Here is a 27451-nt window from a genome sequence, read left to right as displayed (position 1 = left end):
ATATTAAGAGTAGAACTGCAGACGGCCAACAATGGCAAGATGATTATGGCTGTATGTGAAGAAAGCTTTACAATTAAAGTTGTTTGAATTTTACGGCATGTGCAGATTTTGTTTGTTTTTGCTATATGTGAAGAAAGTTCAGCTATGAAACAAAGGGATTCAGAAGTAAAGGCTGACCAAGAGACACTGCAATATGAGATATAGCTGGGCCATATTCCTCTCCCTTTGAATGGTCAGTCAGTATTTTTCACTTACTCCCATCCTCCCCATCATGGCTGTTCCAGTGCCAGAGAAGATGACTGATCACAGGTCATTGGAGTGGTAGCTAAGGCTTCAGACGAATATGCCATGGAGCCAAACACAGGCTAACCTCATTATAGTGTAGCGAGTGAAATGATTACATTCTGATATCTGGAAAATGACAAATCAGTTAAGTGCTAGTATGCCAGGTGACATGGCCTTAACAAATGTTAGGCACACCCTGCCTAACTTGTTAAGGTCAGGTATCATGCTTCTAGTCAAATCTGCCAGTACTGACCGGCAAACAACTACCACAATGTGTTTGATGATTTGTAGCAGAGCAGATAATTGATTATAGTTAATTGGGGTGGTAGCCAAAGCTTCAGCCCTCTATGCCATTGAGTTAAACTCCAGCTAACCTCATTGTAGTTTATAGAGCACAGTGATTATGCTTCGATAGCTGTGAAAACATGTATTTAAAAGCTACTATAGCACAAGACCTGACCTTAACAAATGTTAAGCATCCCTTGCTTAACTTGTTAAGGTCAGGTCTTCATAGGGAGTCAAGTGACAGCTAGTTTTCCTGGCTGTCTTAAACAGTTGTTAGAATAACAGGATTTGTGTTGACCTGTATTTTCTGAAGGTTACAAAGTCTGAAATTCAAATCTATGTCATTATTCAGTGACATCATTCCTTGGTGATTTGCCTGAAATCAAGACATTTTATGACAAAAATCTGGACAGTTGAGGGGTATAGTAGGTGAGTTCAAACACAGGAAGCCAAGTTATACTGTCTTTCTGACACAGCTCACAAAGTGATTTACGGCTTTTGAAACCGACAAAACACAGCCCTTTTTTTTCTGTGACCAGTAGTATGTGGCATACTGAGCAGATAAAGCTACATGCACTACTAATTTCTTCAGCTCTCCAATCATAGCCTTTAATGATGTGTTCTCGGCTTGGATGCCAAGATTGATTTCCTAGCATCCATGTCTGTAACACATAATTAACGGGTTATGATCAATAACCCAATCATATTCCTCTATGTTATACCTCCATCTTGGCCCATAAAACCTTGTTATCCACTTGTTATCCACTTCAGGTTAGTATGATTTCACCTTACACAATCGCCATTAACTCTGCAAAATTCATTATTACTGACAAGACAGCAAAGTTCTTTAAGACATTCACAAAATCCAGGTGTGTCAGCATGCAGAAATGGAATGTCAGTTTCATATAGCAGTCTTTTCTTTAGCAGATCGAATAGTTTAACAAATCTAAAAGGCTTGCATGCAAAAGTAGAAAAAATGTATTTCATGAACTGTCATACAACCAGTAGATATTACAATGTTCTGTAGCAAGTTGTTTCCTATTTAAACTGCAATGTGGCTCTTTCTTCAATTTATGATGTTTCTTCAGTCACTGTTTGTCTTCTATCTTACTCCCACAAGTAACAACTCATCAGCTTAAAAAGGCATTTCTTAAAGAAGTCTTTCAGTTAAAACCTCTGTTTCAGCACATTTTTTCTTTGGCATTTGATCTTCATGCTGGTTAAGATAATTTTGCTTCCCTTTGAAGCAGCAAATGCTTTAGAGTTGAAATTCTTCTGCTGGATGGCACTTCCTGTGTTTTTTGTTACTAGTGCTGTACAAATCTCAGAGTAGTAAGAGCCTAAGCATGAGTCATCTTACTTTATGAGCCACGTTGAAAGGGTGTCATTGAAAACAAATCTGTCTTTTGTGACAGTGTAATTTCTAAAATGACTTTGTCAGTCTGTTCATCTGCTAGTGTTCTTTACAAATTATCAAAATGATGAACGCTACCACCACCTGCACCTGAGAGAGTTTCTAAATAGTTGTAATATTGTATCATCTTTTTTTCTTTAGCAAATACAAAAAATATTGAGAGCTTATCCCACTTTTCTTGAGAGAATGAAAGCCGATTCCATTAGGGTATAACCACACCATAATCATTTTTCAGGAATTTTAATATACAAGATATTTTAGAAGCTGCAGGGTGCTGCATTACCTACTCCTTTTCCAAGCACTTTAAGATGAATTTCCCTAGATTCGTAGATTGTTAGTAGGTTAATGACCGGGGGGGGGGGGGGGGGGGCTTTTAAGTCTATCCAAGTTTTCCCAAAATAAAAATAATGTTCTGTTTCCAAGTAGGACATTTGAGGGCCAAGCATTTATAAGCCACCTTTGTCCATAAGGACATGGGTGCCAGGCCCGATGTAAATTTCCTGTTCCCCATCCACTGGTCTGGGTTGCACATAAACTGGGCTATAGATAAACTTGTCTTCACATGGATGTGAAGCCTGTTCCACAGGAGGCCCAGTCTCTAAGACACACATTTGTCTCTCCAGCATGTTCTGTTTAAGTCACAGACAAAATTCAGGTCCTTAGACTTTGTATTTTTGGTACTATTTGACTTACAAATGTGTAGGAGATTCATAAGTGTGGGTTTTGCGGATGCCTCGTAAGCCAGGCATAGATCATCCCTCAGCAATCTATAGGAGACTGAGTAGAGGGAGTTGGGTTTACGGTGGTCTGCATACGGCAGGTTTGTTATGACTTGAATTCTTTTTGTAAGGATCCTCTGAAGAACATTACAGAGGTAAGACAGCTTTTGCTGTGGCTGGGCTTTAATGAATACTGTAAATGTCCTCCCTTAGTGGTACAATAGTATGACTTTTGGAATGTACCCAAGTATTACGACCTCCTACAAGGAGTTAGTAGAACTGTATGTAAGAATACTTAACAGCAGACTTTCATGCCATTGGTGCTATAGAAGCTAAACGACTATTCATCCAGAATAAGTTAAAATAGTTTTGTATTAATATACTTTTGCAGAGTTTGTAATATATATACTTAAAGAAGAGCTTACAACTGCAGCAAGTCCTTATTAGAGTTTTACAGGGTTCAAAGAATGAAGAGTACTCCTAGCAATGTTGACTTTGTAAGAGAGCCTTGGACAATGTCTGTACTTTAAAGGAATACAGGAATGAGATAAACATTGATCTCTAGAAGGAATAAGTCGCAGGTAATGAAATTTCTGACAAGAAATGTAGACAGTTGGGTAAAGCCCAAATGTCATGACTTCCTATCTCACTGACTAGTCCTTGAAGATTTATTGTAAATGTCCTTACATGCATACATAGTTTCTATAGTATTTAATGTATTGTCCAGCTTCCATATATTTTGTTCTAAGTCTATGCTGTCATATCTTGTGGAGATATGAAGGCATTTATTTCCTGATACCCACTTTTTTCAGGTTAGGCTGTTTGGAGAGATGAAACCTATCTTGGCAATCTTTGTACATAAGCCAGAGAAACTAATTCTGGATTGGATGCCAGTCTATTGAACCATGAACACCGAATCCCTCACATGTGGTGCACACACCTACAGGCAACTTGAAGGATTGAGAATGCATCTATGACTTGATTTTGGATTGTTTTGGTAAACTACATCATCTGGTGAAACCACAGGGACAGCATGAAGATTCCGCACATGAGGTACTCTGCCCAGGAAATGAACTGTTGAACCAAGCACTATCAGTCAGGAACATCTAACTGTTATACTAATGTGATACCCATCTTTTTGAAAGATGTAATGCTAATCTTAAAACTAGAATATTATGCTTTTACATAAAACTCCAGTATCAACATGTATTTCAAATCAGAATGCTCCTTTTTTATTTATAATTTGTAAACTTAAATATAAGCATTGTAAATCATAACTTTCAATTGTCCAGATGTTTGTAGAATGTCCAGAATTTTGCCTCATATTTTCAGTCTGTTGCTCATAAAATCTGAGTTTTTCCTGGGAATTCATTGACAATTGAAGTCTCTAAATAATGGTGTGCATTTGCATTTCAGACTTCATATCTTCCAGAAAATGAATGCTAATGTAAAATCTGTTATTATTATAACTTCTGCATGTATAAGAGCAATATTTAAAATCTGTCCCTTATTTGGGGCCTTTGCCCCCCCCCTCCCCATTATTCTTGCCCTTAGATGTTAAAGAGAATGTTATAAATAGAAGTTTAGTGTCCTATTGCCTTCTAGAGTTTTGTAACCAACTGCATTTTTCTAACAGAATAACAGGTTTATATCTCCTTGGGAGATGCCAGCATACTAAGTAGTTGTACCTACACATTTTATGTGTGCATGGTACATTTTAAAGACAAAGTCATGCTGTCACCCTCTCTACGCTGCATGTAAGAGCAGTAATAGTAAGATATTAACCACTGCTTCATGGTGTGGAGAGACCCACTACTGTAAGTAGGTTATTTAGCAGAACACAAATGCATACCTATTTTTCAGATATATACCATGACAACTTGTATCATACAGCATATATGCAATCAGCATGCAGAAATATGTGTGTACTTGTATGTATTGCTGGTTAATAGAGTAGAAGGCCTTCTAGCTGATATACCAAACGCCATGTGACACAGTTGGGTCTTGACGGAAATGTGATGCAGTAAATGGCCTCCATAGAAAATGGACTGTTTCATAGAATACTCGCATCTTGGTGGTTCTCTCTTTTGCTGTCCATGGAACCCAGATATGTTCCTATGAATGCTACAGAATCATGTCATAGAATTGATATATGATTCATGGGGCTGATGCCTGCAAAACTCTTAATATGCCTCCTGCCAGATGCTGAAAATGCTTTGTAATAAGAATGGATTCGAAGTATGTTTCCTTTATTGTAAAATCCTTAAAACCAGTTGATTGAGCGCTTTCTTCCCTCTTAAGCAGGGATTTCATCAGAATCTAACTTTTTCCCTCCAAAACTTCCCCTTAAATAGTAGATTACTTCATTAAGACCTGGTGACTCATCCTATTGACATTAATAAAATTAATTAAAAATACATTCAAAATATAAAGTCCTAAAAATAATTATGCTTTCATAGGTTCATAGATAAGTACTAGGCTATCTGGCATTGCACTCCATTTTAAGCCCAGGGGATTTCCTTTTTGGTGCATAAATTAACCTGCCCCATTTAGGTATATATTGGCCTTACCCATCCAATTTTAAATAATTATATATTATTCCTAATAAAAATACCCGGGATCATACCGTAGATAATTTGAAGGGACACATGTATGCGATAAAGCATTTTAGGAGCTACCTCTACCTATTATTAGTACAGGGAGTATTCGTGGGGTAAATTTTCTGTTACATATCCATAGATCCAAGTTGTGCTTGAATATTCAGGGATCAGCTTTGCTTTGTGTGGATGGAGAGTCTGCTCTAGAGCAGTGGTATCCTGTGTGAGATATGTGTCCCCCCCAAAACTATTCCATTGATGTTATAGAAGAGGTTTTCTTTGTAAAATATTTATCTTTTACATTTCAAAATGTATATCAAAGTAGTCTTCAAGGTAGTAAAACAATCTGTTCTTTATAATCCATTTTTTTTTTTGGTTTTCATTAAAACATGAGACAAGATGCCTTATTAATATTAGAGTGTATTCCAGTTGACTTTCAAAGTGACAGTAAGAAAGGCCAGTATTTCTAAGCCATTTGCTTTGAATGGCATCATGAAATTGTCAACATTTATGAAAAAATTAAAAATATCTCCACCCCTCTTCCTGAAGTTTACCTCATCCCATAGCTACACTTCAATCACTTTCTTAGATATGCATATTTCCAAGGACACCAACAATAACAGAATCACCACTCATCTATTCAGAAAACTGACGAGGGTTAACTTATTACTCCATAGTAAAAGTCTGCATCATGCAAAAAACAAGTATAATATGGTGAAGTCCCAAAGCTATAGATTAGCTAGAATTACCACCGAGATGGATCCAGTTTTGAGAAACCTGAAAACCTTAGAGAATGATTTCCTAGTGAGAGGCTACGAATGTCAGATATTAAAAACCATCCTGGAAACCATTACAGAACTGAAAAGGGCTGAAGCACCTTCACTCAACCTCCCCTGCAGGAGAATGTTAAGAAATTCCACAGAGAATAACAAATACAAAAATAGCTGTATCCTGACATGCACTTTGGATTATCACAGTATCAAAAATGTTATTAAAGAAAACTGGGCTACTGTCACAGGAAACCCTTATCTGATTAATATCTTTGGTGAAGGCCTATTCTTTGCTTACAGGAAGGCCAGGAACATTAGAAGTTGTGTTGAATTTAAACCTAGTCTATACAAGAGAAATACTAAAGGATGTGAAGCTAATTGTACATTTTGTATATTTATACAGCAAGGTAATAGTTTTTATTGCCCTTATTTAAAGAAAACCATTAAGACCAGTGCAGGGGGTGCCTGTAATACTACAAAAGTAATTTACAAGGCACAGTGCGATGAATGTGATGCATTTTATGTTGGCAAGACTGTAAATAAATTTGAGTAGGATTTCATGTCATTTGGCAGAAATCCCCTCTGGATGTAAAAATAACACACTAGCCAAACACCTTGCTCTGCATAAAAGACACACGGGTTTTAAGTTACAGATAGTGGATCATGTAGTCATGGGTGATCTTGAAGGAGATATCCTGAATATGCTGGAAAAACACAAACTCATATGGTAATTAAAGCTGAACTCTTTCAGGAAGCCTGGACTAAACTACTACTGTTCACTTAAAAGTGTACTGGAACTTAGTAAATTGCCACATTGTTTACATGACTAATTTTATTTTATTCTTCCAGTTTGTTTTAAATACCATGGTAAGTAATTTTTAATAGAAGTGTATATTTTGTTTCTATCACCACACATTTTTTTCTTTTTTCTTCTTTTCTCCACTTTATTTGAAATGATGTTTAATAACACTAGTAGCTAATTATGCAACAATATTTTTTGTACATAGTTTTTAAGGGTTCTTGTATACAGACCTAAAGAAATCTAGAAGGATGAAAGCGATCTTTGTTAACAATAGGTTATGGAAATTGAATATGGTTTGCACAGTGGATTTTTTGCATGCAAAATGTATATGTATATATTTATGTATATTTTAGATTGCCAAATGGTCTAAGGTTTATATATTTCCAACCATGTAGTATATTGTCTTGGTCACAGACTTAATAATCTGGTTAATTAGAGTTACCGCATCATTACTAATTTTATTTAAAGTACATAAGGATTATATTATATTATTATGACAGCTACTAAGTAGGGCAGCACCAGCTCGAATGTCACACAGATGGGAGAAGGGATGTGAATTTAACATGTATACCAATACATTGTGTTTTACAGCACAATAAATCACTCCTATACCTGATAAACAGTATGTGTGTGTGTGTATATATATATATATATATATATATATATATATATAGTTAGTTAGTTAGAAAGTTGATTAAACTATTATTCTGTTACTTTTGCTTTACTTGGAGTGCTTGTCTGTGTGCTTAATAAAGGACTTTTGACTGAAAACAGACCATCTCTCCTGCTTGGATTACTTTTGAATACTTACTAATTCTGTATAATATTTCAAATTATATTTGTTATTACTTTTTGACTTAGGATGAGTTTAAGGTTACTACTTCTACTACCATTATCTGATCTTATTAATATACAGTGATTAACTAGATATACAGTGGATATAAAAAGTGTACACACCCCTGTTAAAATGCCAGGTTTTTGTGATATAAAAAAATGAGACCACAATAAATCATTTCAAAACTTTTCCCACCTTTAATGTGACCTATAACCTGTACAATTCAATTGAAAAACAAACAAGTTAGAGGGAAAAATATAACAAATAAAAAACGTACAATACGCTGGTTGCATAAGTGTACATACCCTTAAACTAATACTTTGTTGAAGCACCTTTTGATTTAATTACAACATTCAGTCTTCTTGGGTACACACCTGCTATGAATTAGAGAGACTCGGATTAACCTCAAATAAAGGTCAGATGTCCTATTAGGATTTTCCTGACATTTACTCATTTGTCTGATACAGTAAAAGCCATAGTTCACAGACAGCTTACAAAGCATCAAAGGGAGCTCATTGTTGAAAGGTATCAGTTAGGAGGAGGGTACAAAAACATTTCCACAGCATTGGATATACCATGGAACACAGTGAAGACAGTCATTAAAAAATGGAGGAAATAGGGGACAACAGTGACATTGCAAAGAACTGGACATCCCTCCAAAATTGACGAAAAAACAAGATGGAAACAGGTCAGGGAGGCTGCCAAGAGACCTACAAACAACACTGAAGGAGCTGCAGGAATTTCTGGCAAGTGCAGGTTGTGTACTATATGTGACAACAATCTCCCATATTCTCCGTCTGTCTGGACTATGGGGTAGGGTTGTAAGATGGAAGCCTTTTCTTACACAGAAGAACATGAGGCCCAGCTAAAATTTGCAAGACAATACATCAAGTCTCCCAAAAGCATGTGGGAAAATGCGTTCTGGTCTGATGAGACCAAGGTCGAACTTTATGGCCACAATTCCAAAATGCACGTTTGGCGCAAAAACAGCACTTTGGATCACCAAAAGAATACCATCTCTTCAGTGAAGCATGGTGGTGACAGTATCATGCTTTGGGGTTGCTTTTCTTCAGCTGGAACTGGGCTTCTGTTAAGGTGGAGGGAATTATGAATAGCTCCAAATACTAGTCACCTTTGGCCCAAAACCTTCAGGCGTCTGCTAGAAAGATGAAGAGGCGTTTCACTTTTCAACATGACAATGACCCCAAGCATACATCCAAATAAACAAAAGAATGGCTTCACCAGAAGAAAATTAAAGTTTTGGAATGGCCCAGCCAGAGCCCAGACCTAACTCCAACAGAAAATCTGTGGGGTGACCTGAAGAGGGCTGTGCACAAGAGATGCTCTTGCAATCTGACAGATCTGGAGCTCTTTTGCAAGGAAGAATGGGCAAATATTATCAAGTCAAGATGTGCCATGCTGACAGACTCCTACCCAAGAAGACTGAATGCTGTAATTAAATCAAACGGTGCTTCAACAAAGTATTAGTTAAAGGGTGTGAACATTTATGCAACCAGCTTATTGTACGTTTTTTATTTTTTATATTTTTTCCCCTAACAGATTTGTTTGTTTTTCAAATGAACTGTACAGGTTATAGGTCACATTAAAGGTGGAAAAGGTTTTGAAATTATTTATTGTGGTGTCATTTTTCTATATCATAAAAACCTGGCATTTTAACAGGGGTGTGTACACTTTTTATATCCACTGTATATGAATTGAAAATCTTCCACACAGAGAAGTTTCTAACATATATTTTCATGCATTGATTTTCAAGTGTATTGTAATGAATATGCAGATTTAGCAAACATTGAGACTAATAGATTCATATGCTGGCTCATCATGGTTTCTCATATGTTGTGGACTAATGCATAGGTTTATAAGCATCATGAAACCAGCATAGTCCAGTAGTAGCATTCTATTTCATTTTCAGGTTTAAAGCAGTGGTGTGTATGTATTTGTTAACAGTTTGTTGACAGGGCAGGGTTGCCCTACTAGGCAGAATCCCTTTTATTTTTTTCTGAGAGCCCATGAAAAAGAATCTCAAAAACTGAATACAAACATAATATACATATAACAACAAAAAGAAGAAAATACATGTTTAACAAAGCAAAAACAATTACAGTGAGCAAAAAAGAAATCCTGGCAAGTATAAATAGAAGAGAAAAATGCATATCTCTCTGTCCTAATGATTAAGGACAATGGGTACAATAGGAATGAACTGTTAGATGTAATAAAATGCATACATTATATGAGGAGATCATGTAAGCTGCTGATAAGGAAAAAAAGTATATTCATTGGGTTCTGCACTAAGTTGAAATGAGTGTAATGCGTCAGGTGTACAGTTTCAGTTTGTAAAACAAATATTAGTAAATTGTGCACTAAACTGTTTAAGTATACAAAGCGCTAATATTAAGCAGAAACACAGAGCATTAACTTTGAATGCTAGTTGAACTATAAACTAGTTGCAGATTAGCTGCATTTAGCAGGAAAGGAAATATTTAATAAGAGGAGTAATAGATGAAATAAGTGTATATTAGCAGTAATGCACAGAAAAATCTGAATAGCACTGTAGAAAATATTTACAGGGAGAGCAGTGAGTAAGGAATGAAAAAAGATACGTGGCACTTAATGAATAGAAAATGATGTACCACAAGTGATGATGTCATATATTTACTACAATTCACTGACATTATGGTAGTTCTGTAAATGTATTCTATTTGAGACATTGTAATTCATTTTCCTCCTGTAAAAATAAAATGTCATTATTTGGTCTATAGCATATTTATCATGCATTTATCAATTTCGTAGATATAATCATTCATATATGTATACATATGTGTATGTGTTTGTGTACATCTTTCTTTTCCGTGTGATTAAACCATTTTGCTTTTCTTTCCGTTTCTGTCTCTATGCATGCACACTCAGAGTTGCAAAGTGGCCATAAAAAAGTACAGCTCTGTTAGTTACCAGTGTTTTCTTTGGTCTTTTATAGGATATTGTAACCAATGTTTCCCCAAGAATTGTACGAGGAATTACATCTGGACCGCTTTATGGTCCTGGACAAGGCTCCTTCCTTAATATTGAGCTTATAAGTGAGAAAACTGCTGCATATTGGTGCCAGAGCATCCGAGAGCTAAAAGCCGACTTCCCAAATGAAGTAAGTAAACATAAGTACCAAATAGTAGAGAAATGTGTTTCTTTTTGATTTATATGTAAACGTGTGTGTGTGTGTGTGTATGTATGTATGTATATATATATATATATATATATATAAGTAGACGGACTGATTTTGTTTTTTAACACATAAAGTGCATGCTGATGGTCAACACAGCTGAATGATAATTCTGCTGATGTGTACTAGGTAGTGTAATTCCAGATTACAAACAATAGACTTCAAAAATATTAAGTGTGAAATGTTGAGCCTTTGTCTCACAAGATGGGCTTCATGCCCTGGATTTGGAGATTCTCTGCCCTTTCAATAATTGCTAGTGAATACTGAATGCAGTGTGTATAAAACCATACTTTTTCTGAGGTGTTGTTAGTTTTACTCTCCCACTGGGCTAAATTATGGGCATGAAAGGTAAGCTTTGGATTTTCTTCAAAGCATGTGACAGGAAGATATTTCTTTGCGGTGTAATATAGATTTTCACTTTTAAGATGGTATAATCCTATTTCCTATAAGGTCTTCATGGTCTTGACAACACTAATTGCCTAAGAGCTTCCCTGCTTCCTGCACTTGTGATGTGGCTTAATTTACTTGCAGTGGGCTAGAACTGGAGCAGTTGACATGGGAAATATTGGCCTTATGAAAGCTCTCACCTTTACATCTATGCAGTCCCTTTATTTTGCTTCCCTGATGTGGCAACACTGAGAGTAGCTCTAACAAAGTACACTGTTAGACAATTATGCTATTACTAGAAGCCATCAAACATTTTCTGGTTAGACTTCTTGGCCTGCACCTGCAATGATTCATTCTAAAATACTGTCTGTACCTACTAGAGGTGTGGGTGCATGGCAAAAATCATATATCCTTAGAAGCCCCATGACAAGTGGCCTCATCCTCTTTTCTTTGCTAGATGTTATTGATGCTGTATGCTATTAATGACCCTGGTCATTTATTTTGTATGCTACTAATGACCTTGGTCAAAATAGGTAATAGCATATAGTGTTGCATATAATAAATTGCTGCCAGTGATCAAATTATCAATCTATTTGCCTGATGTTATGACAATGCTACATTTTGTTCCCTTTACATCCCTGTATAAGGGATTACACATTGGCAAGTAATGAGTATAGACTTTCAAAGAAAGCCTTTTCTATAACCTTTACTGTCCTCATTCTTCTGTGGAGGGTACCCCGCCCCAATATATATATATATATATATATATATATATATATATATATATATATATATATATATATATATATATATATATATATATATAGATATCCAGGCAGCTGTACTGTCCGTGTCATTTCTAAAGTACTTAAGACTATGCCTCCTAAGTTACCTCTGCTTCATACTAATTAGTACTATATTACAAACTTTTCTGCCCTTAAACATTTAGTACCAAGCCGGCAGTTATATTTTATTGCATTGTGTATCTTCAGATCGCTGTGTTATATTATACGTTCTCTGCTTCTGGCACCTCAGCCTGCCTGAGGAGACATCCTAGTTTATTGTTTTGACTCACCTTTATATCACTCTGTGCCTAATACATGCATATCTTAGTAGTTACTCCATTGTTTAAAGTATCTTGTATAGACAGTTCCTTGACATTTTATTGGGGTCCCTAACATCCCGGTATCCTTGTATGCAGATAGCTATTATTTTGTGCAGACCCAGGGAATCTGCTGTTAAGAGTGGTTCTGTGAGTATTGAGAGCTTGTACATTTAATAACTCCGAGGTTTTCATAGTATCACCCCAAGCTCATTCTGAAGGTAACCTCATATAACATAAGTCTCTCTCTCTCCTTTTCTGGCATGTAATATCTACTCTCTCTTACTCTTTACATCATATCTCTGCCATGATGGAACCTCTGTCTGCCCTTACTTTGTGTGCTGCCAGTATGTAAGCACTAAGCACTTTGAGGCTGTGCAGTGAATGATTTCTGTACACCGACGATCATTTAATGTTATAAATATAGAAGTCATTTGTGAGAGGTGTACATATTTGTCTAAACTGGTGACTGAACTCTCCATGAAAAATAGCATTGTATCACACTGTCTAGCTTCTTTACCACCTAACCTTGGAGCAAATCCTGGGGGTGCATAGCTACTGAACCCCCCCCCCCAAAGCCTCCTTTAGATCATACAATCAAATGGATACCGCAGACATATATTCATATCTTTACTGCCACACCTGCTTTCATGATCTCCAAACTTACTGCAAACTCATCTGGATCCACCAATTTTATGCCAGACATGGGTCACTGAGCAGCATATCTAAGTCCCTAAGGTCATCAAAACACACTGCTATCCAAGACCATGTCCTTGTCATATATGATCCAGTTGTCAGACACACAAACATCCCACTCACCACTTTGAGCAAGCACAGGGTGATGGTGCACTATCTCTTGGCAGCTAGGCTTAGTGACATCACAAGGGCCCTTAACTCACTGTTCACTAAATATGCACATGAACTCAACACTGTCCATTCAGTTATGGATGACTTTTAGGCACTTCACCCTGGGGAGAGAAGATGAGAGACTTGTTCATAGGTAGGTACTAGGCTATCGGCTCTAGGGCCTATACAAGCCCAGCCAAAAACGTACCCTGGCTTTTGCCACCCAAGAAAATTATTTTCCTATGCCACTGTCGAGCAGAGCCACAGAAATGATCCCCGGGGTGAACTTCTATTTCCCATCCAATCATCAAGATTTTTCTTGAAGAGTGCTAATGAGCTTTGTTTGATATAGATAGGTAGTTTATTCCAGAGTATGGGAAGTTTCTGGAACAGGAATCTATCCCTCCAGCATATTCTGTTTATTGTGGTGACAAGGTTGAGGTCCCTAGAGTGTGTAGCTCAGAGGGATTGGGATTTCTTTAAGTGGAGCATGTCCAACAGCTCTGGGTTTGACATAGCTTTGTATGCTAGGCATAGATCACCTCTGAGTAGGTGATATGTGACGGAGTAAAGCTGGAGTTTTTTGAGACGGTCTGCGTAGGGCATCTGTTTGAGGCTGGTAATCATCTTTGTGAGGCATTTCTGCTGCCTTTCCAGTTGTTGTAGATGTCTTGTGAGGTACATACCAAAAGGGGGGTTGTACTCTATAATGGGTCTAATGAGTGATGAGTAGAGGGGAACAATGACCCCTCTTTTTCTGGATGAGAAACCTTTTGTGATGAGGTGTGCCACATAGAAGGAATTCCTGACTACTGTGGCGATGTGATTATCAAGGAAGAGACTACTGTCCACCTGTGTCCCAAGGTCTCTTATCACACTTTCGGTGTTAAGTATACTACCGCCTATGTTGTAGTTCATGGGTACAGAGTTTTTACCAAAGGGGATGACAATGCACTTTTTGGCACTGAGCTTGAGGCCATGGCTTTGACACCAGGCATCTGTCTCAATGAGGCCCTTTTGTAGGATGTCCACATCGTTAGGAGTTTCGATTATGGCTCCTAGTTTGCAGTCATCTGTGAACTTCATTAGCCAAAGACCTTCTGTGTTAGTCTGTACTTCAGAGAAGTAGATACCAAACAGGAGATGACCCAGGACTGAACCCTGTGGTACTCCCACTTGTCACTGGTCTGAAGTCGGATTTGGAGTCTGCTGCTTTTACATTGTGGGTTCTGTCAGTGAGCCAGTTGGCAACCCATCTTGTGACATAGGGATTTATACCTAGTTTAGTGAGTTTATCTATAATTCCAGAGTGGGGGATGGTGTTAAAAGCTTTGGCACGATCTAGACAGGCTGTGTGAACCACCTTACCCTCGTCTACGGCTTTGGTGACTGTGGTCTACTATGGATGCATTACAGGAGATAAGACAGCACTGTCTACCTGCACCTCTCCTGCAGAGCTTTCACATATTGGCTAAAATGCTGCACATTCCCAGCATAATTTTGTAGGTATAGTCAGTTTTTTGACCCTTTCAATTTGACAAACACAGATCAGGCCTACTTAAATCAGGTAGTGCTTAATTCTAGGATTCAACAAAAGAAATTGCTAACCCTTGATGCCTTTCTGCTACCCTTGAAATACTTTGATATTTATGAAGTCAGTAAAACCTGATTACAGTGATGTGAAAGCCCTTACTGTTCACCTGGTTTTAATGTCTATCACTCACTTAGATCATATATCACTCACTTAGATCATCTGGTGAACATAAGGCCTATCCTTGTTCATCTGAAAGTCCATTGCCTCACAACAAATCCAGCAGGTTAATTACACTGAACTCCTAGTTATCATAGCAGTATGAAGTAAAGCAAGTTACTATATCATTGCAAATTTTGCAACCTCTTTAAGCAGGAAACGTGTGTACAGTATTCAAAGAACAAGCAGCAAGGATTTTTTTTCTCTCACCAAAAGGACTTCAATGTTTAAAAAAACAACTACACGGGTTTAGTCTTTTCATCTGATCTTGACTGGATGAAAGCACTAAAGATGAGTACTCGGTTAATCCACAGCAGAGCATAGCCATACTTTTAGTTTTTGGATTTTACATACCTGTGCAAATTTATAGCTCATTAATATTAGCATTAGCACCATAACCTGAAGTATACTGCAGAGAAAGTCTGTTGAGATATATGTTCTCCTTAAACAAATTGACACAAGTATGTCAGAAATCTCTACCTTACCATAGGCTCACCCTATATAGTAGATGTGATTGTTCGAGGTGTCATGGAGGCTAGTCAGCTTCTGCTGAAAAAACGGAACTCTTGTATCTTGCACATTCATACCATCACATCTGTTTCATGGGGGAAAATACTCAAGTGAACACTGTTCTACCAGCATCATGAAGCAGCAGGTATGTATTCCTTTCAAGCAGAATATACTTTTGACATTAATAGCTTTTTATTTCTTTTCCTTTGGGGGAGTGGGGAACAGTATTTCTTCCCTGTAACATCAGTGATGCAACAGATGCCACTCTTGCGTTTGATAAACCTACCTTTTCTGTTGAGAGTAAAATTTAAACTGAGGATGAAGGAAGGAACACCAACACCACTGATCACTTTCATTCAATTTAATTAGAACTTCATCAGAAACAAGTGGTCTTACTTTTGGTGCAGAAGGCTGTGAGTTCTATTTCCACACTAGGGAGATGGAGTGCAGCATTCCGATGATAAATTAAACCATGGCTCCATCTACCTGAATTGATAGTAACTCGTGGAAGCAAAAGATCCCATGGCACCTAATAAAAAGAGTAATAGTCCTTTACTTAATACAACATAAAAAATATTATTTACTGGCACATATATGTACACATTTTATATATTTTTTTTACTATTTATAGTTTTTCATATAGCATTTTCATTGTCATTCTTCTATAACTGACCCACACTCCTTCTTCAATAACTAAACCTATTATCTATTATTATTATATTTTTTTTGTATTTTGTTTTCCAGGACAGAATTGAACCTTGCACCTCTGGGCCACAGGAAACAGCTCATTAACAGCTCCTTAATCATCTATCTGCCAAAATCCATTTGCCATTCAACAAAATTTCATTCAGTCTTTCATTCCATATAACCCATATTACATAAAATAAATTCTCATCTAGCATTCTCACATATTCTTTCTTCTTATGATATCAATCCATAATCCTATTCATATCTATATTTTATATCATTAATATTCTCAAAAAGTTTTCTCCCTTCATAATTTTCCAATTTTTCATTACTTTAATTGTTTTAATCAGTTTGGTAAATTTTCCCATGGATTTATATAATATTGTTTTAGCATGTCATTATACCACATCTTTCTCTATATCATATTTTTTTTATTTTCCATGATAGAACTTTTTCGTATAATTTTTAATTTTTCATATCATTTCCCAGAACATCTGTACTTATATTTACACATTTTCACTATTAATTTCTCATGCTCTTCCTTTACCCACTTTAGTAATATATGCAACATTAAGAAAGCAGAGTAAACAACTGGATTTAGTAATCTCAGTTCCCCTTCATTTTCAATCCTATACAACACACTTCTTTTCATTGGGCTTAATCTTGAACCCACCCATATAAAAGAAAATACCACTGCAAAATTTTCTTTTCAGTGTTTTCCTGGGATCATATACACATTTGACATATATGATATTTCTCCGATTAAAAAAAGAATTCACTAGATAAACCTTTTTTTAATTCTAATCTATATGTCATATATATTTTTTTCATTTCTTCTAAGATACCATCCTATTACATTATAATTGCATAATTTTTCCCAAATACTATTCCTAGCCAAGATACTTAATTAATTGCACAGGACACTAAGGATAATCACAGGGCTTTCTTTAGTTATGTTAGGAACCTGGGTGGGAATTCCCAGATATGCTCAGAATTAGTCCAAAATGACATAAAAATCCACCGAACCCACAGACATTGCCAACATCCTAGCTGACAGGTTCAGCGCAAACTTCTCCCCCCCCCTCCCCACCAAAAGGGCAAATATCTATCCCAGCAGAGTGCTGCCCCCCTGACATCTCAGATGCTCAGGTAAGAGCTGCCCTCTCCAAAGCAAAAAAACACAGTATCAATGGGATTAGACGGTGTCCCGGGCTGCGTCCTACATGAACTCCAAGAAGAGCTAAACCCAAACATAAAACTACTGTTCAATCTCAGCCTTACTACAGGATATGTACCCAAAGAGGGGCGTACAGCAACAGTGGTCCTTCTCCACAAAGGTGGTGCCTCAACGGATCCTGGAAACTATCGCCCCATAAGCCTGACTAGCTTGGTCTGCAAAGCTATGGAAAGGATCATCATGGACCTCATAAATAAAGATATTGGGGACCTACAGACACTGGATCCTACCCAGTTCAGCTTTGTTAAGGGCAGATCCTGCCTCTTAAACCTGGTCGATTTCTTTGAAACAGTCACCAAGGCCATTGACGAGGGGAAGGTGGTCCACACAGCCTACCTGGACCTCGCAAAAGCCTTCGATACAATACCCCACTCAGGCATTATAGATAAGCTCACCAGCTTAAATATAAACCCCTATGTCACTAGATGGGTTGCAAACTGGCTCAAGGACAAAACCCACATGGTTAGAATTGCTGGAGCCATGTCACACTCCAAACCAGTTACAAGTGGCGTCCCACAAGGCTCAGTCCTGGGACCTCTCTTGTTCGGTATATATTTCTCGGAGGTACAGGCCAACACGGAAGGATTGTGGCTGACCAAGTTTGCAGATGACTGCAAACTGGGCGCCATAATCGACTCTCCAGCCAACACAAGCATCCTCCAAAAGGGCCTCATAGAAACAGACAACTGGTGCTAGAGTCATGGCCTGAAGCTAAACGCCAAAAAGTGTATAGTCATCCCCTTTGGCAAAAACAAAGTGCCCACAAATTACCACATAGGTGGTAATCCATTAAATACAGAAGAAGTAATTAGGGACCTGGGGACCCAAGTTGATAGCCATCTCTCATTTGACAACCACGTGGCCAAAGTGGTTAGAAAAACATTTTATATAGCCCACCTAATCATGAAGGGATTCACATCTGGATCATGGGAGGTCATCGTGCCTCTTTACTCATCCCTCATCAGGCCCATAATTGAGTACAATGCCCCTTTTGGGATGTACCTTACCAGACACCTGCATCAACTGGAAAGACCCCAAAAGTACCTCACCAAGAAGATCAAAGGGCTCAAACAGATGCCATATGCTGCCCGGTTAAAGAAACTCCAGCTCTACTCAGTGGCATACCGCCTGCTCAGAGGTGATCTTTGCCTGATGTATAAAGCCATGTCCAACCTGGAATTAATGGACATGCTGCACCTCAGAAAATCCAAATCCCATCGAGCTACGTGCTCGAGAGACTTGAACCTCAGCACTGAAATAAATAGGACATGCTGGAGGGACAGATTCATAACCCAGAAGCTCCCTTCACTCTGGAATAAAATCCCAGTCCAGTTTAGGCAGAGTCCCTCATTGACTCTCTTCAAGAGGAATCTTGATGAGTGGATGGGAGATCGTAGGGTTACCCTGGGTATCACTTCTGCGTTCACTGTTAGACAGAGGCACAGTATACTAACCTCGAAAAAGGGCATAGCAAAATTAATTTAAAATGGGTGGCGAAAGCCAAACACACTCTGGCTAGGCTTATAAATGCCCTAGGGCAGATAGCCTAGTATGAACCTATGAAAAATACACCCCCCCCACTTTTCACCACATCACTCAAACCCTTACTTTTATCTTTATTCAAGGTTATTCCCATTTCCTTTAAATATCTGTTCAGATAAACCAACACTTCCCTCATCCATATTGTGTTCTTAATAACTACAACTATGTTGTTTGTATGTCAAAACTAGGGGAATCACCAACTACCTTTGTATCCCATATCTAGCATCTTTCATTTTATAAACTACTTCACTCACTATTCATTCATTACCAATTCAAACAATATTCCAAAAATGGGACATCATTATCTTATACCACAGTTCATGCATATTTCTTTTTACTCAGCCACCCATTCTCTAACACTCTCCTACTGTTGTATTAATACGCAGACATTACACGCTCTCTTAATTCTTTTACCTGTTCCATACTTCCCACTAACATCCCACAAAGCATCATGTCCTTCTGTATAGATGATTTACTAATATATCCTACCTTTTACGTATAATATCATTCACAATTTAAGTTTCTCTCACAACTAATAGCAATTATTGACATTTCCCTTTTATACCATTTATACTTCCTTCTATAGTATTCCTCATCTTTCTTTCTATTCTCTTATGTATTATTTTTATAAACATTTTACAGGGTCTATGTTCAGCTGTCAAAATTAAATAAAATCAAATGGTTATTAACCAAAGAAAAAATATCAAATGCTCTGTTCTATGAATATGATAATATCCAAAATTTAAATGTCCAAATATTTTTATTTGACCAACAATAAGGTATGCGACATACAATGTATAGACATCATGGTGTACAGAACTTCAAGTCAGTATTTTAATGATAACATGCAAATAATAATATATTATGGAACAAAATTTTACAATATAAACGTACTGCAAAAGAAAGTATAATCATACTGACTTAATCAATATAGTGTGTTACATTTTTCCTTAGTCTGTCTCGAATAAACAGTGTGTATTTAAGTAGGGGAACTGCAGTGGTAGATTGTGCTAAAGGCAATCTGTAAGCTATTTATATGGCTGAAGCATCTCAGAGCAGTCCAGATGTTTTAAGAATGTTGTATAACACTGTAAAATCTCAGAAAGGTAAAGATATGCTAGTGATAGATGTTTATTTGTACAATCCGTAGAAAGTTAAGGAACAAAAATATTGGTGGGAAAGAAGAATTGTTGAAATCTGTTATGCACTATCATGCGAGTGACTTTACTGCAGTGGAAAAGTATATTGCATGTAACAGTTCAAAGATAAAAGCTGTGACATGTATAGATACACCTACATTACTTGTGGATGATGTAATTGCTAGTGCATCATTAGAGAGTAGAGTAACTTTACCATGTAGAGGGTGCATGCTTCAACTAGTTAATGGCATTAGACATAAAACATTAACCTCAGCTGAGAAGAGCTGTACTCACTTAAGCACTATTCCTTTGAGTACGTGTCAGCTGAAAAGGAATACGTCTATGCAGAAACATATGGCTGATGTCCATTCCAAGTTGTATGTATTAGTATCTTCCACTAAAGAAAATCTAACTGATTTATGTAAGTCTACAATCTGGTGGATGGAGTTTTCTTAACCAAAGCAGTATTTTGTAGACAGCTTTATGGTTGCATGTATTAATTACTTATGGGGGAGTTACAAAATGTTTTCCTCTTGTATACTGTTTAATGACTAAAAGTCCTTTAAAGCATACAGCTTTATGTTGGAGTGTATATTACAGTTGATTTCAGATTGTGACTTGAGTGCAAGTGTGCAATATGTGTTGCGAGATTTAGAAATGTCTTCCATTAAAAGTATTAAACATAACATTCCAAATGTAGAAACCCAAATAAGCGAGTATATTACAAAGAAATCTGGAAAATAATTTTTGATGTCTTTCAGGGAGATTAGAAAGTATATGATCTAGTATCCAAGATGCTGCAGTTTCTCAACCTGGCTAGTCTGATCTACCTCCTTGTATATTTGTGTCTTTATTACAGAATTACTTGGGTCCTTTCTGTGGAAATCACAGTAGCACCTCCTATATAACCTTTGGGTAATCTTTTCTTGTTTATATATGTTTGATAATGTTGTACATAGTTCTTCGTTCCCCCCCCCCTTTTTCTGTTACAGCTTATGTTATATAAGAGGACTACAGTGTAAATGTATATATTCATGACATACCTGTTTCACTTTGTACTTAATTCTGTTTTATCTTGAGTGTATTGTCATGCCATATTGTTTCATTGTCCTTTTTTGTAAAATTCAATAAAAAGTTATTTGAAAAAAAAAAAAACATTCCAAATGTAGAATGCAAAGGGTGCTTGTTTCACTTCAGTCAAGGTATGTAGAGGAAGGTTTAGGTGTTTGGCCTGTCCTGTTTGTATGGACAGTGTGCAGAATTTCAGCTTGCTGTAAAGAAACTAATAGTGTTATCATTTCTATGTGAAGATGAGGTAATTCCTGCTTTAACCAAGCTTCAGAAAGTGTTTCCATTTCAGGGTAATGATATTTTAACATACAATGGATATAAAAAGTTTACACACCCCTGTTAAAATGCCAGTTTTTTGTGATATAAAAAAATGAGACCACAATAAATCATTTCAAATCTTTTCCCATCTTTAATGTGACCTATGACCTGTACAATTCAATTGAAAAACAAGCAAATCTGTTAGGAGAAAAAATATAAAAAATAAAAAGCGTACAATACGTTGGTTGCATAAGTGTGCACACTCTTAAATTAATACTTTGTTGTATGTGCATACCCTTAAACTAATACTTTGTTAAAGCACCTTTTTATTTAATTACAGCATTCAGTCTTCTTGGGTAGGAGTCTATCAGCATGGCATATCTTGACTTGGCAATTTTTGCCCACTCTTCCTTGTAAAAATGCTCCAAATCTGTCAGATTGCGAGGGCATCTCTTGTCCACAGCCCTATTCAGGTAACTCCACAGAGTTTCTATTGGATTTAGGTCTGGGCTATGGATGGGCCATTCCAAAACTTTAATTTTCTTCTGGTGAAGCCATTCGTTTGTTGATTTGGATGTATGCTTGGGGTTATTGTCATGTTGTAAGGTGAAATTCCTCTTCATCTTCAGCTTTCTTGCAGTTGGCTGAAGGTTTTTGGCCAAAAGTGACTGGTATTTGGAACTGTTCATAATTCCCTCCACCTTGACTAAAGCCCCAGTTCCAGCCAAATTAAAGCAACCCCAAAGCATGATACTGTCACCTCCATGCTTTACCATGGGGATGGTGTTCTTCTGGTATGCAAATTGTTGTTTTTGCACCAAACATACCTTTTGGAATTGTGGCCAAAAAGTTCAACCTTAGTCTCATCAGACCATAACACATTTTCCCACATGCTTTTGGGAGACTTGATGTATTGTTTTGCAAATTTTAGCTGGGTCTGGATGTTTTTCTGTTTAAGAAAAGGCTTCCGTCTTGCAACCCTACCCCATACTCCAGAAATATGGAGAATACAGGAGATTGTTGTCACATGTAGTACACACCAGTACTTGCCAGAAATTACTGCAGCTCCTTCAATGTTGCTGTGCATCTCTTGGCAGCCTCCCTGATCAGTTTTTGTCTTGTCTTTTCATCAATTTTGGAGGGATGTCCAGTTCTTTGCAACGTCACTGTTGTCCCATATTTTCTCCACTTTTGTATGACTGTCTTCACTGTGTTCCATGGCGTATCCAATGCTGTGGAAATTTTTTGTACCCTTCTCCTGACTGATACCTTTCAACAGTGAGATCCCTTTGAAGCTTGGTAAGCTCTCTGTGAACCATGGCTTTTGCTGTAGCAGGCAACTGAGTAAATGTCAGGAAAATCCTACTAGGACAGCTCAACTTTATTTGGGGTTAATCAGAGTCACTTTAATTGATGCCAGGTGTGTACTCAGGAAGACTGAATGCTGTAATTAAATCAAAAGGTGCTTCAACAAAGTATTAGTTTAAGGGTGTGTACACACAACAAAGTATTAGCTTAAGGGAGTGCACACTTATGCAACCAGCATATTGTACATTTTTATTTTTTATATTTTTCCCCTTAACAGATTTGTTTGGTTTTCAGTTGAATTGTACAGGTTATAGGTCAAATTAAAGGTGGGAAAAGTTTTGAAATGATTTATTGTGGTCTAATTTTTTTATATCACAAAAACCTGGAATTTTAACAGGGGTGTGTACACTTTTTATATCCACTGTACTTTACTGATGTTTATGTTCTAGGTTGTCCAAGAAAAGTGAAAATTCATGCTTCTATTTCTCCTCGATTTCCAGCTTTGTTTCCTATTACATTTTGGAACATATCTTCATTAAATGATTTGAGTTTACCACAATCCCAAAGCTATATTGAAGGATGATGAATGTTAGGCAGGAAAATGTCCAGTATCCCCTCTTTATATGTGTGTTAGTGAGGGAGAAGAATAGGATTGATGACTTACATCTGCAATTGATGACTGGTTGTCCTCCTTCACAAAAGAAATGTAAAAGTACTGAAAGACAATGTCATTTACAAGTCATAATTCAGAACTGGAACAACTCTGACTTGCAATCATTCTTTACATCTGTTGCTATTGTATTAAAAGTGCAGCTTTTTTCACTGGGATCGCCGTTTGCACTTGCTATATTTTACTTTTGAATGTAAGGATGTATAGGGAAGACTTTCATTAGACGTTTTTACACTGTTTCACTATTTGTTCTCATCACTGTTTCATGTGTGTGTGTGTATGTGTGTGTGTATATATATATATATATATATATATATATATATATATAATGTGATACCAGGTTTTTAGTAGTTTCACTTACTGAGAGCACATTTCACAGGGTGTTATTTTGACAGCTATTTTGTTTACTTGCATTACAGATGTTCATGATGTTAACCATTTATGGCCATTTGATTCTTCTGAAAAAAAAAACAAGCTCCGTTTGGTATTTCATATATTCATTGTTTTTATTTCGATATTTAGTTGTTCGATGTTATTTCATTTCGGTAGCCAAACATAGACCTAATTTTATAATCTGTGTTATTTCAAGTGATGGGTCTCTCATTTTTTTATTTTATTCTTCTCTTCTTTCTCCCATATAAATATCAATAACAAACTATATAACTCTTCATAAACAACCCTTTCTTTCAACCATTCATTCAGTGCATTTACAAAATACTCTGTTTGCTAATCCATTAATTTCATATGCATGCCATACCGTATACCATCTGGGCCCAATACTGAATCAACATTTACTTTCCAAGTACTTCATCCACTTCATTAATAGTAATTTATTTTTCAAATTCTTCCCTAACTTATTCTGGAAATTATTTTACCTTCCATTTTCTCTTATTTTCCTTTTTTTTACTCCTGTACATATTTTCCACATGCTATACTACAATACTCATAATTTGTTCCTGTGTTCTTTTTAGCGCTCTCTATACAATTTACATTTCCTTCATTATGCTAATACCCCCTTTACTATGTTATTCAGATATGCAGATACTGCCTCCCTTCTCCCTTAAAAAAAAGCTGTGCCTAAACAGTAATGCCTTATTTTTTTCAGTTTTTTTATACATTTCTTTTTCCATATCATAATATTTTCATGTATTATTCTGTAAATTCTCCAATACATTTCCCATACTTCAATTTTTCTTCCTTTCTTGCATTTTTTTGCCATTGAAAAAAGCACTTTATACTTTTTAAATTCAATCTACTGTTCAGATCAGTCTTTATCAAAGTCTTTCATGGTTATATGACCCTTCCATAACTGTAATATTTCCTATTCTCACTTTCATCCCTTTATTTCTCATTTATTCTTTTTATTCCCTTCCTTATTTTAATATACCCCCTTTCTTCCATCCTTGTTGCTAAATGGGCTGAAAAGCCTGTCACATCTGCTACCCCAAACCTTCACATGCTACAAAATAATCAGTTTCAGATCCAAGTTGACTCCCTTCTATAAATCCATTGATTTTTGTTGCACACAGCTAATTTACCACGTTTTATCACTTCTTGTATTTTTTTCACATCCTTACATTTTTTTACATTATCCCCTTAAATCACAAAATCCCCTGCATTTATAATTTAGTACTGTAGTCTAATATTCAATTAAATAGATTTTCTGTTTCCTTGCTAGTTATATATGCATATTTTTATCTAGTAACATTTGTTTACTGAGAAAGTCTAACTGGGACAGAGACCATTTTCAGCAGATGCCCAGGGACAAATGCTCCAGACGCATGTTTTTGGAATGTGGGAGCACCCGGAAGAAACCCATGCAAATGCAGGGAGGACATGGAGATTCTGCACAGAAGGTACCCCAGCTGAGAATCAAACTGGATTACCTCTTGCTGACAGGTGACAGTGCTAACCACTGTATCACCCTCACCATATATAATGCTATAATTCTATAAACATGTCATCTCCACCTCACATCCACAAAAGTTAACCTTTCCATCCTTACTAATATTACATCTAGTATTTTCACTATGGGCCAGATTCAATGAAGCCTACACCAAGTGTACATGATATGTATTGAATAAAACTCTTACCACATTTTTTCTGAATGGCTAGAAAGCACATTTTGTGCTTTCTAGTCACTCAGAAAGATTGCACTAAGTGTACATGTAGTTTACACTTTGTGGTAACCTTTATGAATCCTGTCAATATTTAAAGTTGCAAGAATATCAGTAGGAAAACTAAAGTTAGGGGGAAGAAGGTATGAGTTATTACTGTGTTGACTGTTCACTCAGAACAGTCTACATTTAATGTAGACTTTATTGAATCAGGCCTTATATTTGTACACAACACAGCCACACAAGAACAAAGTTGAATTCCCAAGTTTCATATTATATTTCCACCCCACAATTTTTCCATTCACTAGTTAAGAATCTTACATCCTCTAACAGAATAACATCCACATCACATTTAGCACATAATTCTGGCATCCCTATCCTTCTTACATTTTTTACATTTTTACATGTTTACATTTAGTGAAAGCACTCTATAAAGTTATTGTTTTCATTCTTTTTAAGTTTAGGGGAAATATTTTTAATTTTTTTGTTTTCTTATTTTTACTCTTTCCCAACTGAATATTTTTTTCTTGGGTTTATATACAAGTAATCCGTGATCTTCAAAATCAGATTTTTTCACCGGCTAGAAGGTCCAAAAATAGTATCGGAGCCTTTTCCTGACCTCTAATCCTACATGAACTCTCTCTCCTTATTTTCCCCTTCCATATTGTTTCTTCATCTACAGTTTCTGCTTGGCCTAGTTCACTATCTCCCCCTTTTTCTTGATGTCCTTCCTTATGTATTTTTTTCTTCTTCCATTCTCCCTTCTTTTTTATTATTTACTGTCTGATTTTTAAAATCCTTTCAAAAGTGTCCCATTTTTATTCAGTGTGCATTCAGACACACACCTTCTTGCTGTATGCCCTTTCTGGCTATTTTGTAGCTACTCACAATCGTTAATTAAACTGGAGAAGACCCCGCAAAAGAAACATGATTTAGGCCAGTCAACATATTTTAAAATTGCACTATGACCAGCAAAAACATAATACTTGGCAAGTGTTTTGCCATTTTTTTCACATTCAAAACAGCCTTCAACCTCCCCGCTTCATTCCAAACGTTTCTCTGCTTTCTAAGTTTCACAATATTATCAGCAGTTTCACACAGACCCTTCATGCATATTTTAAAATCTCTTTCTTCCAGTTAAGCAATTCTAAGCAGCAGAGTATCATAACATTTGTTACTACCAGAAAGCAAATAATTGTTCCATGAATAAATGTCCTCCTTGTTGCACAGTTCCAGAAATTTCATCATCAGTTTCAAATGTTAAGTTACAAAAACTCTGTCCTGATATGTATAAAAGACCAACTTTCTTGAGATTTAAAACCTAAAACAGTTGCCAAATTGTCCTATACATAATATTTTTCTATCACCATGCCATTCTTGTTCTTATTCTCACAACTGATGATCTCATCTTTTTTAAAAACAGTTTTACTTTCACTTTGTTGCTGCTTTCCTTTTTTGCTTGCTATCGCTGCTGCATATGTTTTAGTTACTGCATTATCTGCTACCAAAAAAGACACCTTCTCAGTTTGTTCCTGCTTTCCTCTTCATCTTTCTGTCACTGCTGCATAAGTTTTAACTACTGCATTTTCTGCTGACACATCGCCTGGTTCCTTTTCCAAGTTACCATCTTCAGCAGTAGTTAAGCTATTTCACCCCATGAAACAGAAGAACTGTCACCTGGATCATCCTGCTTGGTTATTTTTAACAGACCGTCATCTAAAAGCCCTCCTGACTCCAATTCTTTTATCTGCACCACTTCAACAGACTTTTGCACTCTCTTATCCATGGAGAAATCTAAACACTGCTCCTTTGTAACATCCACCACACAGCAATCTTTGTTGTCATTCTGAAGCTCCATATTGAACAAGTTTTTCTCCGTTGTCTCACT

General features: G+C 36.6%; 1 protein-coding gene across 1 annotated transcript in view; it reads left to right on the top strand.

Moving 5' to 3' along the window:
• The window catches only part of DPYD (dihydropyrimidine dehydrogenase), a 4342678-nt gene that overhangs the window by 3094619 nt on the left and 1220608 nt on the right, over nt 1-27451 (top strand). The window contains exon 14 of the mRNA XM_044085707.1: nt 10700-10864. Coding sequence (XP_043941642.1) covers nt 10700-10864 — 165 coding nt within the window. The remainder of the gene's footprint in view (nt 1-10699; nt 10865-27451) is intronic.

Source organism: Protopterus annectens, chromosome 10.part0 (assembly GCF_019279795.1).
Source record: "Protopterus annectens isolate FY-2018-M chromosome 10.part0, PAN1.0, whole genome shotgun sequence".
NCBI lineage: Eukaryota > Metazoa > Chordata > Ceratodontiformes > Protopteridae > Protopterus > Protopterus annectens.
Note: the sequence above shows the minus strand (reverse complement) of the source record. Positions and strands in the feature narration are given on the sequence as shown.